Genomic DNA, 20,658 nt, shown 5'->3' with positions numbered 1-20,658 from the left:
ACGCGACTCTCTCTTTCACGGCTCTGGTTGGACCGCTTCGACAAAGCGGAACGCTTAAACTAATCCTGGGGAATAACTGGCGAGATGTAATGTTACATACATTTACGTCCTCGTGCTAAAGTTATGCATAACCTAATACCCACAATAACATTATTAACTCGGAAAAAAAGACTTTCAAAAGTTCGCACTGGCCTTGGATAATAGTCTCTCTCTTTTGAGAAATTAAGCAACAGTGTCATCTAGTGGACATTTACATTAGATGCAACTTATAATTATTAATTTTGGAACTACCCTGGTATATTCTAATAACAGGAGCTTCGGTTTGAATTAAAGAGAAGGCCATCATCAATGGAAAAAGACTACTAAATATTGCTCTGTTTTGAAGGTGAAAATGGTTTAATGCACTGTGTAGAGAAGCTGTTTTGTACAGAAGCAAGATTTGATAAAATATCCAACAGCTGTCTAAGTTTTTATATTATTCCATTGCTTGTTTATTGAAAGTTGCGAATATTTTTAGAAAATAAAAAACCCTCCCAAATGTAGTGAGAGAATCTAAATCAAAACCAAAAGAATTTATATTGAGGAATGATTGCAACTAGGCTTCATAATAAAAAAAAATCAATAATACAAAAGGCAGTACAAGGTTTTAAAGAATAACAATCAGAGATGTTAACAAACAAGGTGTTGAGGAAAGAGAGAGACAGAGAGAGAGACACCGTGCAGGTATTCATCTGAATGCTGCAAGGCATTCTGGGAGTTTTCTGTTTCCATCAAAGAGCACTGCCGACATGAAGCATCCTGTGCAAGGCAGCAGCGGAGAATCTAAAGGAAACGGAAGGCCGTGAGCCTGTCCACACTCCAGCATCAGAGCGACGCACACGAGGCTTTACATGCGCCATCTGTGCCATCTGTGGGGCTCACCGTCATTGTGTGCACAAGCGGCGTTGTTGCAGTTGCTCAAAGACTGTCAACTGTATATTTACACTGACACGAAACGGCAATTTGATTTGCTTGATTATTATTCTTCACGGTTGCATGGTAATCGTGGAAGGACATATTTGCCTCTATTTTGTTAACGGAGCTTGTTATCATCTTCAAAAATGGAAAGGAAAAATAGACGTGCTGATAAATACTGAGTGCCAGCGAAGGCTTATACAGTGTGTTTAATGTGTATGTCTCTCTCTAATCTATACTTTTTTTTTTACTGCTTTGCCTTTTTTATTGTGTTATACTTATAAATACTTGTGAACATTTGATTATTTGTCTTTTTGCTGGTTGCCAACAGATCCGTCTTTATGACATGGCCCCAGATCAAATGTCATTTTGGTCTGATATCCATTTTTATCACTCTGTGGTGTCAATCAAACCCTGATCTTTATTATTACATCTCATGGATTACCAGTTGAACCCAATAAGGAAGCTCCTAAATGCATCATGTAAAATACATCGGAATGTTTCCTGCTTTTGGTCCCGCAGTTTTATTTCGATGTTCACAGCTCACTTGATTATTATTATTGTTATATGTCAGCATTTTGTTGTTCCTGGTCGAGATGGAACTATAAATCTTTGCATTGAATCTCATCAGGTGAAGGTATAATTGCGCTATATAAACTACAGACAAATGTAGTGGAGTAAAGACATAGTGTTTAATGAAATGGAGAGTAAGTATACCTTTACCTAAGTACAGTATTAAGTAAATGTGCTGTATATGTGTGGTCCTCCAGTAATGGCATGTTTCCCACACGCGGTGTCAGTGTAACCCGGCGGCAGCGAGCCCCTCAGCCCTCTCACGTTCTGCGAATAAGGACGCGGTTATACAAGAAAACTCTGACCCTCGTGCTTGATTATTTTGGCTGAGACATCCCATAATCTGAGCGCCGATAAAGAATCCCAGCGAATGATGGACATGTTTCGTGAACGGAAACGGCTGCGTGAGCCGTTTAACACCAGCGCGCACCCAGCAAAAGCCATCTCGCCATCCAAATGGTTCTTTTTCATGGATCTAATTTCCAACCGAAAGGCGCCTGTGCGACAATTCCAATGCCCTCACTCATGGGGGGGGGGGGGGGGGGATTTGCTCTCTTGCGTTCATTATTCTCATTGGCCCCGAGATGGAGGGGCACCTGTGCACCTGCCCGCCTCGATGGCACGCCGTCAAACGGTTCAGCCCCTGCGGAACGCCGCATTGCTTTTTCTCTCTCCGAACGAATCATTCGGCAAATAAAAAAGCAAATGGCACCCCCCCCCCCCCGCACCCCCACACGTGCGTCCATCAGCGCAGGCCGTCTCCGTCCGCCAGCAAACCATTTGTCCCCCTCTGACAATCCAGTGTTCCTTTCATCATCTCTGTATCTATTTGCTGTCCTCTCGCAGCAGGGGGGGAGGGGGTCGGGGGGGGGGGGTCGGATGGACGCCTGTGCACGTACGCGCTGTCACACATGGGGCAACCGGGGCAGTAGGGTAGTGTTGGATGGACTAATGACTGGAGCTGATGGAGCCAGCCGCCTGTCATCTCGAGCAGCAGCTCATTAATGAGGAAGAAGAGTCGTGGGCTCTTCCTCCTGAAGCAGCCCAACAGTCCTCTCCCTTTGTTTTTTTAAAAAAAAGGACATTTAAATATATATGTAACCTGGAGAACCAGCCTCATATTCATTCATTTCTCTGGCACACGGTCTGGCAGACCGGCTCGTGTTACTGGACCACAGAAGAGGCTTTTTGAATTAATCAATCAGAGATGATGGGAAAATCATCATAACATTTTTTTCAAAAATAATTAAATGAATAAATTATATCTGTGAAGCTCTTAAAAGGTTTTATGTCAGAGGATAATTCAGTTCAGGTAATGTACCGTACTGTAGGGAGTGCATTACTGCGCAAATAGGCTCATTTTCCCAACATAAAACATCCCTGTTAAATGACGCAAATCATTCATATTCTCAACAAATGGTTTTAATGAGGCTGCCGTTGAGCATCACTCAGCTTCAACAATCCAAAGAAAGACAAACAACGTGAACCAACGTGTGTTCTACCTGTAGAATCAGCCCAGCCATCAGGCAGGAGAAATGTACATTGGGGGCATTGACATGGGAGGCCGGTGGGGGGGTGGGGGGGGGTTTGAGTTGGAGACGCTGTGGTGATGCTCCCTAAAAAGCCTCGTTGTCACCATTTGTTTCCATCTTGACACCAGCAGAGAAAGCCATAGAAAAAACAAACAGAAAACACACACAGAGAGAGGGCTTCCCTCGAATAACGACAGCGCTGTTCCAGGCTTCTTTTAGAAATAATTGAGCACATCCATTATTTGAGGAGATCTATGGCCTCTTCCTCTGCCTCACTTTTATCTCCGGGGCTGATTTGCCTCGGTGTGTGTGTGTGGGAAGTCCAATTACCGAGGAGTGAAAATGTCCCGCCGCCAGGTTGGAATCACAGTTCTCTCACGACACACACACACACACACACACACCGCCGTAAAGGGCAGTAAACAAGGGCCGCTGAGCGCCCCCCCCCCCTCCCCCCCCGTTCGTCAGCCTGCACAAAGAAAGAAAAGTCACATGTGAACACGGAGGAGAACAGTCTTTCCCTCCTCTTTGTGATAACCGGAGCTCAGTTGCCCCATCTGTTGCCACACAGTGATGCCCCCCCCCCTACAGCCATGTGAGCAACCATCGAGTGAGAGAGCTCCACCCATGTAGCCGTGGGCCACGGTTTGAAGCCATGTTGGGAAGGGTTTGCATGTTGAATTAAACACGAGTTATTGGCATTTCGCGTGTGGTTTTTTTTTTCGAGAATCGACCAAATGGGCGACAAACAGAGAACATGGGATGGTTGTCGGTTGGATTTTTTTCTGATGGAAGGTCGAGGAGGGAGCAGAAAGCAAGGATGAACGGAGGGTGAGGTAGTGTGACCTGATGAACCCAAACTAGGAGAGCACTAAATTGACATTACATCGGGGGCAATAATGACTCCAACAGCATAAGCTCTGCAACGTCCTGCTGGTTTTTATACATTTTTAATGCATTCCAGAGAAACTGACATTTTCAGTTGGTTCGGTGGCAGGAGGTGGGATTTCTTCGAAAACCACCTACTCAAACCTGAAGGAGGCTGATACAGAGATGTTGTGAGATGGTAGTTTTTACACAAAGCACTACACTGAACAAAGAGGTATTTAGTGGAAGTCAGCATTAATAGAAGACTCACTGACGGGTCCACACATTTCACTCATGGGCCTTAATCATCTACGGTATTATCAGACATGGAAAAAACGAAAACTGATTGGATCGCGTGTGCGGCTTCGGATGAATTTGGTCATCGCATAAAAAAACAAACATAAAAAGGAGCGAGTGTGTTCTTCTTCGTCTAATTCAGAAAACACATGCAGGTGCATTCCTCAGGGGTCAGGAGGTGAGTCATCCCCACATCGGTTCCCACAATACAGAAACAGTTCTTTGAAATAGAAAGCATGCCATTATGTTTTTTTTTTTGTTGCTTACTGCTGTCATTCTCAACTCGGCGAGGAAGCAGCCTCGGTTTTGGGGAGTGGAGGAAATGAATGGCGCAGAGAGAAAGAGAGAGAGAAAGAGAGAGAGAGAGAGAGAGAGAAAAACCGAGTGAGTGTCGAAAGTCATCGTGTGCGAAAGTGAGTAAAAACAGACCGTCTTCGCAGGCTCCTCCGGGTCAACCCACATACTGCACGGCGAGGAGAGAGAACAGGCGCGGTGACCTCACAGGCGGGGGGGGGGGGGGGGGGGGGGACGCACGTTTGCGCTGTTAAAAACAACCACAGGAGCAGCGGAGGTAAAAGCAGAAGCATTGTGGGAGTTGTTGCGGCCTCGGCTTCTCTGACTCGACACAGATGTTTGAAGGCTTTGCCTCGATGTTACGCAATGCCAACCGTGAGAGAAATGGTTCCTTTAAAAAAACGGTCGGTATCTTATATGTCCCTGAATGTTCGTTATTCTGCAAATGAGGCAAAATTAGTCATTACCATCCTAACGTTTGCATTGAATGCCTTGAGTCAAAGCTGCATTAGATGTGAAGGATCCAATAACATGTAAGTGCAGGACTGACATTGTTTTTGTGTTTGTCGAGACTCAAACTCAAAAGTCAGGGTCCATATCGTGGTGTTTTTATGATCTGGTGACCTGTAAACGAATGAGGACATTGTTTTCTGGCTTCTGTGCTAAAAGTATCAACCCCCTTATGAATAGATCATTGTCACAGCTGGTGAATACAGCCGGGAGGTAATGATTTGTGTGAGAAGAAATTGTGCACTTTGTTGCATCATCAACGTGTTAATACTTCCAGATGGTCCATATGTTGTCTTTCCTCTGTGCTCCTGCTTGATGAATTATTGTCCTCTGTGCAGAAAGGTGCAGACTGCACCAGAGGCAATGAACTGATAGTAATCATGCCAAAATACTACAATACTCCTAGACAGAATGCGGCCGGAGGAGCCCGAAGCCATTCAGAAATCCATATTTTCCACGTGGCCTCGGTGTTCAAAGAGCCTTTTGATTGTGTTCACTGCATCCAGGGTGCCGGACAAAAAGCAATAAAATCCCTCTGAACTCCATCCTCCGTTTGTCTCCGTCTTCCAGTACATATTATTGTTCCCTGATATTGGAAGTCTTTTAGATGGAGTAAAAAACATCAGGGCCAAACACATTTGAATCCCTTGAGTTACAAAGAGCACACAAAAGACATCACATCACATCAACATTCAGGATTCAGGAATCGTTTATTGCCATAATATGTCCATACATGGAATCTACAGTACGGCAATGTGACAACAGACAACGTAGTGCAGGAATAAGATAGTCAGTCAGGGGGGGACCCGGGCTCTGTTGATGAGCCCGACTTCCGACTGGGGAGAAACTGTTAGTGTGGAAACTGTTAATGTCCGAGGTGAGACGGGACGGCTTCAATCTTTCAAGCTTCAAAGTCCTGGAAGCGAACAAGTCCTGGAGAGACGGCAGATTGCAGCCAATTACCCTGTCTGCAGAGCAGATGACACGCTGCAGCCTGCCCTTGTCCTTGGCAGTGGCTGCAGCGTACCACACGGTGATGGAGGAGCAGAGGATGGACTGGAGGATGGTAGAAGTGCACCATCATCGTCTTTGGCAGGTTGAATTTCTCCAGCTGCCTCAGGAAGAACATCCTCTGCTGAGCCTTTTTGGTGATGGAGCTGATGTTCAGCTCCCACTTGAGGTCCTGGGTGGTGATGGAGCCCAGGAAACAGAAGGAATCCACAGTGGTGGCGGGGGAGTCACACAAGGTGAGGGGGGAAGGTGGGGCTGCGTTCTTCCTGAAGTCCATGACCATCTCCACTGTCTTCAGGGCGTTGAGCTCCAGGTTGTTCTGGCTGCACCACGTCACCAGGTGGTCAGACTCCCACCTGTAGGCGGACTCGTCCCCACCAGAGATCAGACCAATGAGGGTGGTGTCATCCGCAAACTTCAGGAGCTTGACGGACTGGTCCACAAACAGGATCCTGGCGTAGGTTCCTGGGGAGTCCAGATGCTGGAGGACAAAGTGGCAGGCCATGTTGACAGCATCGTCTATGGACCTGTTGGCTCTGTAGGCGAACTGCAGGGGGTTCAGGAGGGGGTCGGTGAGGGTCTTCAGGTGGGACAGGACTAGCCGTTCAAAGGACTTCATGACTACAGAGGTCAGGGCGACGGGCCTGTACTCATTCAGTCCTGTGAACCTGGGCTTCTTGGGCTTTGAAGCATGTCACCAAGGAGGTGTTGAAGATGGCGAGACCTACGAGTTCAAAGTTGTGGTCGTGTCATTCCGCGTGTCTTTGACATCACCTCGGCCCTCAAGGCCCCCCCTGACACCTCGGGCCATTCCAACCATCGTGCACATAGAAGTAGGTCCCTAGATGTGAGGTGTTTATAATATAAATATATAAATAGTAAAAACTGTGATTGCTGCATAGTCTTCGCGCAGCTCGTGGAGCTGATGTCGCGAGTAATGAGGCAACAGTAACTCACATCCTGTGAAGCTGTTTGCCCGCCGCTGAGTGCCATTTACGGTAAGTACTAACGAGCCCTTTCAGAAGGAGCTTCTCACCGGTAGGAAAGGTATCCGCACGCCTCAATGTATGCAGAACCCTTTAAGAAGAAAGCTTTATGGATCAGCTTCAGCATGAAACGCGCAAATTCTTATTGCGTGCAATTCGTCCTGAGTGGATAATGAATGTACTCATAGTAGTGACGATGCATTTTTTTAGTTTTTTTCACTAAAAATCTCTAACATGGTCCATTTTTATTTTGCAAGCAAATCCGAACAAATATAAGCCAGAACATCTATATTTTCTTTTATAGAAACCCTTACAGGTGACTTTTAAAAAACTAGCAAAAGAACAAACAAAACACTACCACCAATAAGGACGATGTATAAATATGAACATGAAATGATAGACTATAGATTTAATCTTCATCCTCAGCAAATGTCTGTATAGAAGTTAATGCTATCCTTGCAATAACAATATTAACAAAAGGTTTTTTCAGTAGCCACACAGGTCCAAACTGCGTTCGATCCTCGTACTTACGAATGCAACAGGGTGGTTGTGCAGCGTCGCTCTGGTCTCTTTCTTTTGCTTTCTTTCATCGTCAGTGATGTTACTCACTGACACACTCGGCTTTTACAAATCAACCTTCATCCATTGTGTCCTTTCTTGTATTCGTCATGGCCCGCAAGCCGGGTTTTGACAGTATTTTTCTTGTTAAATTACGACTCATAGTGAGTGGCTTATGTCTAATTCAGAAAGGAATGTCAGTCAGTCATCTTCTATACCGAATATAATATATAAATATAATATAATAAAGCGAGCAACATCATCCTTAGGTGAACCACATCAGTGTATTTGTAATAATTGGTATTGACATTAAAAGCCTGCGTCAGTTCCTTTTGTATTGATACGTGGGGTCATTGTAGTCAACGAACAATGGTGGCTCACATGGCTGCGAGAAAAGCTCCTTTTATCCAATAATAAGTTCCAAGTAAGTGGAAGTGAATACGCACTAAGAATTGTCTTATAAAACATGTTTTTCTCTTTGGGAGGATAATAAGAGTCTCTACTTTTTCTCAGACTGTCTGAAACCTTTTGATGTTTCAGTTGTTTTTTTTGTTGCGGTCAGACAAAGCTTTTAATTCATACGTTAGTTATCGCATGAAAATAAACAAATCTTTGTGCAATAAGAAAAGGCCTCAAAGTGCAATACCATTTTTTTTTTTTATAAATCTGTTTCTTTTTGATGGAGCAAAAGAACATTAAGAAACAGCCCTTATCTTGTTGGCTGAGGAGAGGAGTTTATGTGCTTTACTTCAGAGGGAATTAACGGTAAAGTAAGTCCTGTGTGATTCACCCAATTTCGACCGTAATGGAAAACTGAATATAACAGAAAGTCAAACGCGCTGTGCTTCCTGTTATTTGTAAGAACGGAGGTCACAGCGGTGTAAGGTCTGTGAAGGTCACCAGAAACTTGCCCGATATGTTTTGTTGAAATATGTCAGCTTTCAAATTACTCTGCAACAGGATGACTTTGAGAAAATGTATATTCATTCTATTTTATTCTGAATCTAATGCTGAAACCTTTGGCGCTGCAGAAAAAATGACAACTTGAGAGAAAATGAACCTAAGACAATATGAAAGTATGTCTAAATGATTTAAATCTGAAAAAATTGGCCTTCAAAGAAAATGAATGTATGAATAAAACACATTTATATTGAGGCTTAAAATGAAAGAGAGAAATATGTGTTCCTTGACAATAGCAGATAACAAATTTAGTCGTTAAAAGAGAGAGCTCACGTTGACAGTGCTTTAACTCACTCTGCTCCGGTTTGTCAAAAGGGGCTTTCAGACAACTCCAAACCCTTCACACCCACACGTTACATCTTTGGGATTTAATAAATGCAGGAACACAATGTGAGATATTGTAATTTCTCAACTGCCAGGTAGCCCACTGTTGGGAGACGTTGACGTTGGCGGAGTGATGGGAAAAGCCTCAGTTTCACCACAGAAAGAAATAAACCACCAAGCAAGGCAAACCTCCTTTATTTCATTTTCTGCACGTCATGCTATTACAACGCAACCATGACAGCCGGTGCTAACATTTTTCACCCTCCGTGACCGTGAGTTCGTCCATCCGCATCAAAACCTGTGATATGGTACAGCGCAGTTTAGTGAAACAGCTCTTTACATCAGCATGGTTGAGTCCGGGTTCCTCGTTTCTTCTAAATTTGCAAAATAAACCTAAAAAAGAAAAATGAAAATTGACAAATCCACTAAACGGAGAGAATCCTAAACTAAGGTGGGGGGGGTTGGGGGGGGGGGGGGGGGGGCAGGAAATAAAAACGGTGAGAGAAGTATCCAGGCACTTAGAAATACTCTCGGGTCCTTGGCTACACTGTGCTCCATTACATCGTACATGCATTTTAGAGCCCGTCATGAGGAGGACGAGGCATTTAGCACATTCAAGGACGACTAATTAAAGGGATTTCAAGTTTGGGGTTTTTTTTGTTTTTTTTCTTCACACAACATCAACGTTCCTATTTACACGGCGCGAGCCTAGTGTTCTCTACTTGCGTTTTCTCCTTGCATATCCCCTAAAGACGTCATTTCAACAACCATTACTGTACAAAGTCAGTGACAAACAAAAACAAGAAGCAAGATATCAGCAACACCCAGTATCCGACATGTGCAGGAACTACTTTAGGTTCTTTTTTATTTATTTTTTTTAAAGGTAAAAATGAGCTAAAAATCTATTTTCCCGTACTTTTACACATGGATCCAGTGTTTCGCGTGGCCCTTGATGGATTTTCTCTGGGCCTACGTTCCAGCGGGCCGTGATGGAAAGGGGGAGCCGTTTGAGACAATGACGCCATCAATTTTATCCCCCACCCACTGCTGGGGGAACATTACTGTACACGGCGTCCTTAGAGGGACATGACGGAAATGGAGGCAAACGGTAACGATTAACAGCGTTGGCTGTGGACGACCGAAGGAAAACCACAAAACATCGACGAGAAGAGTTCACCGAAACTGACATTTAGCTCTGTGCTCACTTCTGAACCGGTACAGATACACAGAAAGGCAGCGACGACGGCAGGAAAAAGGGGGGGGTCGCACAAACCGATGGAGGCGACGCACAGCACAACAGCGGCCCGGCCCACCTCTCCCCAAAACATCCAATGCCAAAATACATCAACTAAGACACTCAAAATCTTTGACAAAAATGCTCTCAGCTAATTTACTACATAGCTCACATCTCGTGAAGTTCCGTTTTTTTTTAACTATGGTATGGTTAAGGTTTTGGGAAAATCGATTTTCTCCGTTGGTACTGAACAAAGGAAGTCGGTGGGCTGTGACCCGTTTTGGGGCATCGATGTGGATGTGCTGGTGATAACTGAGCGGTTTCTCATCTCGGGCTTGAGTTGAGAAACCGGCTCCTCGCGAGTTTCGGGACGTCTCGCTCAGGGCCGGGCCACCTCAAGTGAGCACACTGCAGCGACACTTTGTTTGGACTTTTCAATATCCCGGAAACATTCAGGGTCTTCATCAGTTTGCCAGGAATAAACTGCAGGTTCATGTTTAAGGGACAATTAAGAATTTCAATGCACGTCTTTTCACGGAGCGGCCCGTTTGGAGCGGATGCTTTTTGTAGGACGAGTTCTCCGGGGATGTTTTGTAATAACCAAAAATGACTAATGTATTTACTTCTGACAGTAAAATAAGGTCATTTAGTATGAATATAATTGATCTTGAGTCTTCCATCTGGTTTTGATGATTAGACTTATAATGTGGTTTTAGATATTTTTTCAACTTTATGACCATGATGTCGTGGTTGGCGGATGAAAATCCCTTAATATTAATATACCGACATGTCTTTTCTGTCTATTTCTCATGGCATTGTAAAGAAGTTGTGTGAACGAATGTTGTTATAATAACAAAGGTTTCTTGTTTTAATTAAATATACTGATTTAGTGTAACAAAATGGGTCTTCTTGATATGACTGGATAAAGTGATACGTGGTTGTAAAGGTTTCTTGTTAAAACTCAATCATCTTTGCATGTGTTAGTAATAAAAGAAAGAAATAGTCTTCTCCACCATGAATTAAACTCCCCTCAAATGATTAATCTCACAGCTGCTCAGAAGCCATCAACTAAGCCAATGCCATTTGAGCTAATAGCCTTATTCCCAGGCCTAAACACAAAATCATAGTTTGGATCAGCATTAGAATGAAAAAAAGCTTCAGTATAAAACGCATAGTCCATAATGCCATTATTGAAAAATGATGCATCCACATTTTACATCCACGGAGTGCATTATTTTTCAATAGCTGCACAAAAGTAGATACTCCTGCTTACACCATGGCCACCTGCTACATCTAGAACACAAAAGCATCGTTTCTTTAATCTTTGGGGCCGTACATTCGTCAAAATGTAAACATGGTCTTTTCTCAGCCTCGTAGTGACCACCTGAAAAACGATCCACACCCAGTCCGACCAAACAGGAAGCTACGGGGCCGACAAAAAAAAAAAAAATCTGCAATTGACAATCACGAGACGGCGCGTGAGTCTTTAACGCGGGGCCGACATGATTTGAACGGACTCCTAACCACGACGCAGCAGGTAAACGGCTTTGGAAAAAAAAAAAAAAAAAAACGATTGAGATACGACCATTTGGGGCTTTTGGCTGAAAGGAAAGCCGACCATTGTTTCCCCCCGTGAGCAACACACCCGCGACGCACGGACATGTCTCGGGATTCGCCCCTTAGAAAACGGGACTTTGGCGGCAGCATCCGGTCGCAACTTGGTTCACTAAACGCTGCAGTCAGTGCTCACGCGTCCCCATCGTCGAACTGTCTGAATAACGAGCTGAAGGCAAGCAGGGAGACACTTTATAAAGTGAAGGCCCCCGACACCCGAGTGTCTGAAACACAACGAGATGTACGGATCCAATATTCTCCTTGCTGCGGTCGTTATGAATATTTAAAGTTTAAATGTCATTTTAAAGGGAAGGAAGTATTTGCGAACCGCAGTGCACATTTTTTACGTGGGGGGGGGGCGTTGAGGTACCAAAACAAGGGCTCTGTTTATATATTTCGTTTTATCAGATATTCCAAATTTACAACTATAAAAATCCATTACCATGTCAATGTTTGAACCTGAGATTACTGGGTGCTCAATTTTTTTTTTTTAGAAAAGACAATACTGGTGTCTATTAGACTCTCTGGCCTTCCTTCTCATCTCGTCTCAGACGTCGACAAACCCTGGTAACAACATAATCCACAGAATCCCTAAAATACAAAGATTTCTCATCAGGTCTGATGATCTACTCACCTAAAAGTCTGAAATAGCAAACACTACAAACATGGGTCCCGTCACAATAAACATTTTGGTGTTGGTCAGCGCGGCTCGCCTCCAACCAGCCAGTCAGACCACAGTGCTTATGTCGTCCGCCTCGTCGGGTTTCTTGGGCTTGCTGGGCAGAGACTTGAGGTACTCCAGGTGGCGCCGGGCGTCCTCCTGGTTCTGCCGGACGTAATACACCACGTACGAAATGACCATGGCGAACCAGCCGAACATCGTCACCAGCATGGCGTAGTCTGTGGTCCTTTTGGCCAGGTTGCAGAGGTCGGTGTCCACCGCCAGGAAAGGTCGACCCTCCTGGTCGCGCAGCTCCGAGCTCCTGCAGAGGACCCGGGCGGCGGCCTCGTGGTTGTGGGCCATGCCGCCGATGGCCTGCTGCAGGGCGCAGTCGCAGTGCCACGGGTTGTCGTCCACGATCACCCGGGCCTTGAGCCGGGCGAAGGCGTCCTTGTGCACGCTAGTGATGCGGTTGTGCGACAGGTCCAGCACCTGCAGCGTCGCCTCGATGCCGCTGAAGGCCGCCTCCCCTAGGGTCTCCACCGCGTTGTACGAGAGGTTGAGCTCCCTCAGGAGCCGGAGGCCGTGGAAGGCCTGGTCCGGCACGGCGCCTATCTGGTTGTGGTCCAGCCTGAGCAGGACGGTGTCCACGGGCAGGCTCGGGGGGATCTCTTTGAGGCGGGACTGGCTGCAGGTCACGTTGAAGCCGTGGAGGTGGGGGTCCCGCTGGCAGATGCAGCCCTTTGGGCACATGCTGGCCGAGGGGAAGCACAGGGCCATGAGGACGAGGCTCTGGAGGAGCAGGCACATGGAGATGGAGCGCGACAGCCACAGGTCCAGCAGAGTCATGGCGACCGGCCGTCGGCAGCATCCCGCCGGGGGCCACAACACCGCCGCTGGTCCCTCACGCGCATCGCATGGCGGCGGGCCCGGGGCCTCACTGTCTGCCCACCGGAGATCCTGGAGTCAGCTCAGACGTTATCATGCTGCGCCGAGGCCTGAGGAAAGATTAAGATACACGGTGAAGATATCAGGTCAACGGGTACCATTCAAACTTCTCATTTAGTGTTCCATTATCGCTCATTCAACTAGATCCTACAGTGTATGGAAAATACTTACAAGAATGGGCTTTACGCTCACTTTTTATTAATTTGGGAGACATTCCAGATTACAATCATCAGTCATTTTTAGCATCTGCAGCGGCAGGGCTTCATGCATGCTAATGCTGGGACACCAGGTCGTCGTGCCACCATGAAGGACGATGGATTACCACACAGACGCTCATGGTCCTCACAGGGTCGCAGTCACTTTGGGACGTCCAGCACTCAGATTACATTTGCACCGGCCCTTTTCCCCCCTTTACTGCTGTTAGCGACCATGCTAAACAAAGTTAGTGAACATGGTAGACAGTACCTCAGTGAGGCGGCACGCAAGCATTCCTCTACGTCAGCACCAGCGTGCACGAGAAGGCATTCAGACCCGAAAACAAGGGGCCTGGTCCTGTCGGGCTACTTTAATCTTACACCAACCTGGACTGGAGAAACCCAGACACTGCAAGATGTTTAAAAGGGTTCAAGTCTCACACCCGCACGAGTTTCCGAGTGTGTGGAAACTCTCTTGTCATCTCTTTTTACAAGTCGCTCGTCATCCTCGACAAATGACTCATCTTCTGTGGTGGAGTGCCGGCAAATCAGCATGCGTAATTTGTGGATGTCCTAAACGTTTTTTACGATCCAATATTTAATTAAAGTCTTTGAATTATACGGCTGAAAGCACACGGCTGTCAACAGGCCCGGCAGAGAAGCAGAATAAATATCCTGCATTAAAAAAAAAAAAAAGATGACCTGAGGATTTCCCTTTAATCTATATTATAAGATGTAGATCATTGAGACTCTGTTTTGTTGAACTGATTAACATGAGTTGACAATGCTGAACAAATGGTGCACAATATCCAGATGTGGATCAGGTTTGCTTGGAACATAAATACGTGGTTATCTAGTTGTATTAATTTATCTAGTTGTATTAATTATCAATTCATTGTATTATATTAAATATAATCTGGTTATACAGCTGAGTCCTATGTGCGAAAAAAAATAAAAATAAACTACGCACAGCTGTTTAATTCAATAATACGACAACAAGCGCAAGAGTCTGCCTGCAGAATCCTCTCCCAAATCACTCAATGCAATACATCGTTGGACAGAACCATGGAAAATAGATCTGAGACCTGTCCAAAATGTCATCCCTTCATCATCTAATTCTATGAGACATTGAGTGAAATTGTCATGAATGGCTTATGCAACATTCTTGAGTTCTGACGCAAAACAACCTATTTGTGATGACACAGTGCCTCGGACCTTCCACCGCCAATATATCTAAACAGGGGGGACGTTCATCTCAAAAGTTTAAGGAATATATATATATAACAATATCATGAGCACAAGAACAGAGGTACAGAAAAGATGATGCAGGAAACACATTGCCAGCGGCGCCGGCTGTAGATGGCGTCCCCACAACAACATCGATGCGCTTACATATTCCCGAGGATGGAAATGATGGGATTCATGACAAGTGTTGAACAGAGGCGACTGATTATACATCCTCCACCTTCGAGGCGATCCACGACACTTCGGATTTGTTGAAGTGAGTCACCGTCTGGCAGCCCGATGGCGAAGAGACAGCAGCGCTATCACCGACGTCGTTCCTGTGCAACGCTCTTCATCCCATCATCCGCCGAACCACAAAACCCTCATTTGTTCGACAATTCTTAAAATCAATTTGTTTTTTTGCCAGGCAAGCAGGGCATCAAGTTTCTCTCCAGGAGACCTTGAGGAGTACAATAAGACTACATGAATAGACACAGCTCTCTTTTTTTATCATCACATGGACACTTTTGCTTTACAGTGTCCAGGCCCACATCCAGCTGTTTACCCAGCTGCTGCTGCTCGGGCCAGAAGGACCTGTTGCTGTACAGAAGCCGGCTTTGTCTATTAAACCTTGAGCCCCGCTGACGGGAGGCGGCGGCCTTCTGACACACGTCCTCATTGAACACCAGTGATTTACTGGTTTGATCGGGAAGAAGAGGCCCACCGCACCGGGATTATACAAAAAAAAAAAAAAAGCTGTAAGTGGATCCACAGGGAGCAAATATTGTGTTATATTGTGTTTACTGAGAGGACTTCTGACCGTTTAGTATTGTATGAACAAAAGGTGGCATCAGTCAAAGCAAACATTGCATCAGCTGAGCACTTATCGCCATTGTTTAATCTGAAAGGCTGTTTTGTAGGTATTTTGAGGAATAACAAATTTGGACCAGAGGGGGGAAAAAAGTTTTGTTACATATTCCACGGCCATCCTAACATGCCATTCGCTGCGACATGAACATGCTTTTGTGGGAAGTCTTATTTCAGGCTCCGTGCCAACAGCTTATTTTTAAAACATTTGTAGTTTTAATTTAGCGTGTATTAGTAAAAAAAAAAAAAAGTTCTGTGGACACATTTCTTAAAAAAAAGGTACCCAAACCAACAAATAATGTATTCTTCTATTTGCCGTAGAGCTCCAAAATCTCTTCAAAAAGCCTCATAAACTGATTTAATGAGGTTTTTGTGAAAATAATAGAACTATTAGCATTTTTGGTCCGGACTTGTTAATGGCTTTTCCCCTGAGAGATAATGGATCAACATGAGTGGGGGTGAAGAAAAAAATAAATTAAAAAAAGAGCACACTGAATTTGAGCAAATGAGTAAATAGGTCTTTTCACTGTATCAAGTACAGTAGACGTGATTTGCAGCTGCCCCGCGCGCCTTTAACCAATCAGCAGAGGTCCTCCCTGCAAACACCAACCAGAACCTACTGACCTCCCCGACCCGGGCCTTTTGGGTGGAATTAATTCAGACCTTGGTCCCTCAGGGTTATCTGAAAAGAGCCTATTGAACCATTTGCAACCCGTCAATCACAAGACACCACTGCCTGAAAGCTTAGGCAGTTTTATTATCTATTTGGCTCTGAAAGGACGATCGTTGACTAAAATGAACATTACGGTTTATTGAAGATTTGACACTAGGAACAATAAACTCATGTTTGCAATGTGGTAATAAATCAAGGGAGATTTTGAGTAATGGACAGCCGTGGGTCTTGGACACACGCGGTGGGGAGATGAATGGGAAGAGGGGGGCACTTGAGAGTGAAGAGCGCAGGCTTTTTCGGGTTTTCCCATTTTGCAAAATTACTAAAATTGTGGAACAGCCCCCCCCCCCCCCCTCTCGATTCCACTAGTGAGGTTTCAAACACTTCTAGTTGATCCAACAACGACCTCATTTAAAAACACACGGAGGCCTTAACCATCGCTTCAGCCTTTCAACAAGTATTTTCATGACTCTTTTCAGTGTTTGCCAGGTCTCAACTACACACACACACACTTTACTACTTAGCCATTGAAATGCCTTTGAAACAGTGTTTCATCCAACCACCGAACAACAATTCTCACTTCTCAGATCTGCACGTCTCAAAGAGTGGCATTATCTATTTCTAAACTAATATGTATCTCCATAAAACGTACTTTGCTTTGTGGTCTATTTCACACAAATGGAACATTTCAAAGACTTGAAACAACAGATTGAGCCCATCGTTTTTCGTTTACAATATTTACCGAGGTAACAAACAAAAGGGAGAAGTAGAGTTGTTTACTCATAGACTTCCATACAATCGCACTTGCAACCAGAGGCGTCGCCCTCTGCTGGTCGGTGGAGTGAATGCAAGGTGCTTCTGCATGGGTTTGGTGCTTCTGCATTGGTTTGGTGCTTCTGCATTGGTTTGGTGCTTCTGCATTGGTTTGGTGCTTCTGCATGGGTTTGGTGCTTCTGCATGGGTTTGGTGCTTCTGCATGGGTTTGGTGCTTCTGCATTGGTTTGGTGCTTCTGCATGGGTTTGGTGCTTCTGCATTGGTTTGGTGCTTCTGCATTGGTTGACACCTGTCACACACACACACACACTCAGTCATACACTGATTGCAGAGGCCGCCAAACAGGCAGCCACCTGCCCACCAGGATCTAAACTAACACAGAGAGATGCTGATAGATGGGTGAGCCAATCAGTGTAAAGCTCTAATGTTTAGGAGAATACGCGCGCACACACACGCACACGCTTTTCCCGGGAAGAGAGTAATCAAAGAATAATTAGCCTACTGGTGAGAAGCACATACTGTCCCTTTTTCTTTCCTATTTCGTTTTTTTTTTTTTTTTAGCAGCTCACAGGCCAATCGCTGCCATCGGCTACGTATCTCAACCACCACAACCACAAAGCTGCTCCGCTGGTGATCCAGGTGGCGAAAGTTCAGAAAACCTCATGCTGTGAATCAGCTAGAAGGCTAAAATAATAGGTGATAATCTGGGAGCTCAGATCTAATGGACGGCTCATATACGTACATTCCTACTCAGTATTGCGCTACCTATTATTTTCCTCTATCCTTATTTGTGCCGCTTCGAAACCCTGAATTTTCACCTGATTAAAAGGATTACCAGCAAATAATCAAGTCACCTCTCCGGTGAATCTGCAAATTTGTGCGTTCCCTCCTTAAGCACAACCAGATTGGACACCTTGGCACCGGCTCTTGGTTTCATTTAGCCCCGGTCATCCAACAACACTCTCCTGCCACAGTGAAACTCCAGAGAGAGAGAGAAAACACACACTGCGATTTCTAAAGGTTGTTAGGGTTTGAATACCAATGCACACTCAGCCAAACAAATAACACATTAGCCCTGAAGGGGCAATTTTGATCGAGCTTGCCTAAGATGCTTTCTCTATTCTAATGAAACTGGACTCCATAATTGAAGTGGGGAGGGGAGGGGGGGGGGGGGTGGTGGTACCTCTCTGTCTGGAGTCAGGTTGCCTCCCTGGCAGAGAATGGGACAGGCAGAATAACCAAATATGAATCCACACAAAAACACCCTCTGGCCTGGAGGTGTGACACGCGGAGAATGCAGATGTTGCCTCACGCGCGCGGTGGACACGAACGCAACTATTGATCTGCTGATTGCATTTGAATCAGAAGGCAGTGCTGTCACGTGACAGATATTGGAATAGGAGACACGGCCCGAGCAGAGACACCAGCAGACAGATAGAACAATCAGCCTCCTCCCCCCCCCCCCCATGTAGACGTGGTGTTACCACGTCATGTTACGCCTGGTGGATGGAAAGAACGTCACGCAAAACCCCCTTTAGAAATGCGGTATTTTAATTGATTAATCGGTGCCGGCGAGCAACAGTTCGACTCATTGAAAAGGCGAAACTCGGCTTCTGGATCTACGAGGGCATCGTTATATTTCGGCCTTCACCGAACACACCGCGTGACAATGATTTCAGTGGTATTTTAAACTTTTACAAATGGGTTTACAACCGTTGCTACCGCCCTTCGCGGTTCATCAGATTGGAAAAGATCCGGAAAAAACTGCGGCGGGGGGGGGGGGGGGGGGGCGGAGTAAAGTTGGAATTTTGCAAAGAATAAATAATACCGGTTTGCGGCTCCTTCATTTTGCCGAATGGAAGCAGAGCTTTTAAACATTTGAAATCCAAATTTAAAATTAATTCTGCACAGGACGCGTATATTCGGTGATAACCTTGGAAAACATGAAATAGTTTTTTTTCTTAATGGCGTTTGGCACGACGTCCCCCTTCAGAAAACATCACGCATGAGCCTACCTGAGCCCCCCCTCTCCCCCGACACCACATCGAAGCCGGAGGACGTCTAATTGCGAACGGAACGCCAACTCCCCCCCCCCCCCCCCCCAATTCATTCCTCATCTCCCGACACCCACATTATGGATACAGGTACAAGTCCTGCGTGCACAAGCGAATAAAAGCAAGAGGCATCCATCCACCACAGCAGAGGACAGACATAATAACACAAATAATAATAATAACAATGAGGCGGACGGGCACGAGCGCAACAGGCGTCCTCGAGTCTCCTCACCTGCAGACACACGGCGGAGAGCCGACGGAGGGGGACACATGTCCCACCCAGCGGGGGCCAGACAGCCGGAGACGGGGAGCCTGTCTGCGCGCTTGCGTCGGCTCGCTCATGCACGGGGCGCGGAGGGAATTCGCATCTTTTTACCTTTTCGGCGCAGAGCGTTGCACGGGAGTGAAGCCGGGGAGGAGGGGAGGGGGGGGGGCGGGGGTGGGGGTGGGGGTCGGAGAAAGGGAGGGGTTTCTCCGCCGCGCGAAGTCACCGGGGCGACGAGCGCGGCTCCACGTCCGGTGCAGACCTTCAGCGCAAAACCGAAAGGGAGGAGAGTTAAGGCAGAGTGTGACCAAAGGAATGCGTTTTAATATCAGGATGGTTCATCTCAAAGCCTTTTTTTTAGTGTGTGTGGCAGCGTGAGCCTGTTTGAAGGCTGCAGAGTAAAAATAAGGTGCCGAGCCCACATCCACCTGTCGCCTCCAGACTGACCCATCTGGTTTAGTGCACATCAGTCTTCCAAATAGAAAGAAAAAGAGAAATTACCGAGGAATAGATCTGTTTTATATTTTTGTCCAAACATATCCGTGGTATATCCTGATTGGCATTCCACTACTTTCCATCTACGAGTCCATGATTTACTGATTAGCTGAAGAAGGCCATGGGATATTGTCAAAAGCTGTGTTTCTAGCATTTTACCTGTGTTAACTTACGACAGGAGAGAGACGAAACAGAAAAAAGGGACAGGAAAGACCTTGCAAAGTGAGGTTCCCCGACATGAATCAAAACCAGGTCCATTTCTATTGTGTTTGTAAATTATCTTCATTTGATTTGGGCCGAATTACACCTGTGATTAAAAAAAATATGTCTGTGTCTTACCTTGCATTGAAAAGTCCCAAACATATCCCTCAGATAAGACAGCTGACCTATCAGACACACAGCACAAACCCTCCCAGCAGTTTGCTCTTATTCTGAAAGCCGAATCCGCTGGTTTCCTGTTGGTGGAGACCCCTAACTGCAGCAGCTTGATGCTCGATGTGTCGTTCACCACGTAGAGGGCCGATTAAATGAATGGGAAGTCATCGTGTGGCAGACGAGCGAGATACCTTGCTTTTGCGTGGGTGTGATAATGACAATTCATCTCCAAAGGACAGTTGTGTAGAGAGATCCATTTGTTATTTCAGATGATTGCTGTTGGTGTCTTTTGGGGGGGGGGGGGGGGATTTGCAGGAGCAACAGCTGCTGGTGCTCTGAAAACATACCAGGGACTGACAGACAGACATTCTATATTTATAACTCAGTGCTGCATCTGTGACAGAGCTCTCTCT

At 45.7% G+C, this 20,658-nt stretch overlaps 1 protein-coding gene across 2 annotated transcripts; it reads right to left on the bottom strand.

Moving 5' to 3' along the window:
• Positions 1-9,045: 9,045 nt before the first annotated feature.
• lrrc3b (leucine rich repeat containing 3B) lies at positions 9,046-19,508 on the bottom strand. Of its 2 annotated transcripts, XR_005120511.2 has the most exons (3): positions 19,343-19,508; positions 12,349-13,373; positions 9,046-9,259 (listed from the first exon to the last, which is right to left on the bottom strand). XR_005120511.2 is itself a non-coding variant. In XM_037474908.2 (2 exons), exon 2 carries the CDS (start codon positions 13,222-13,224, stop codon positions 12,442-12,444), a length of 783 nt encoding a protein of 260 aa, XP_037330805.1. In that variant the 5' UTR covers positions 13,225-13,373; positions 19,343-19,508; the 3' UTR covers positions 9,046-12,441. The 2 variants fall into 2 exon arrangements, 1 of the variants encoding a protein (XP_037330805.1); XM_037474908.2 differs by having other exon boundaries at positions 9,046-13,373.
• Between the last annotated feature and the right edge of the window lie 1,150 nt (positions 19,509-20,658).

This window comes from Pungitius pungitius, chromosome 17 (genome assembly GCF_949316345.1).
Source record: "Pungitius pungitius chromosome 17, fPunPun2.1, whole genome shotgun sequence".
In the NCBI taxonomy this organism is placed as follows: domain Eukaryota; kingdom Metazoa; phylum Chordata; class Actinopteri; order Perciformes; family Gasterosteidae; genus Pungitius; species Pungitius pungitius.
The sequence above is the reverse complement of the archived record's forward strand: the minus strand, read 5'-3'. Positions and strand labels throughout refer to the sequence as shown.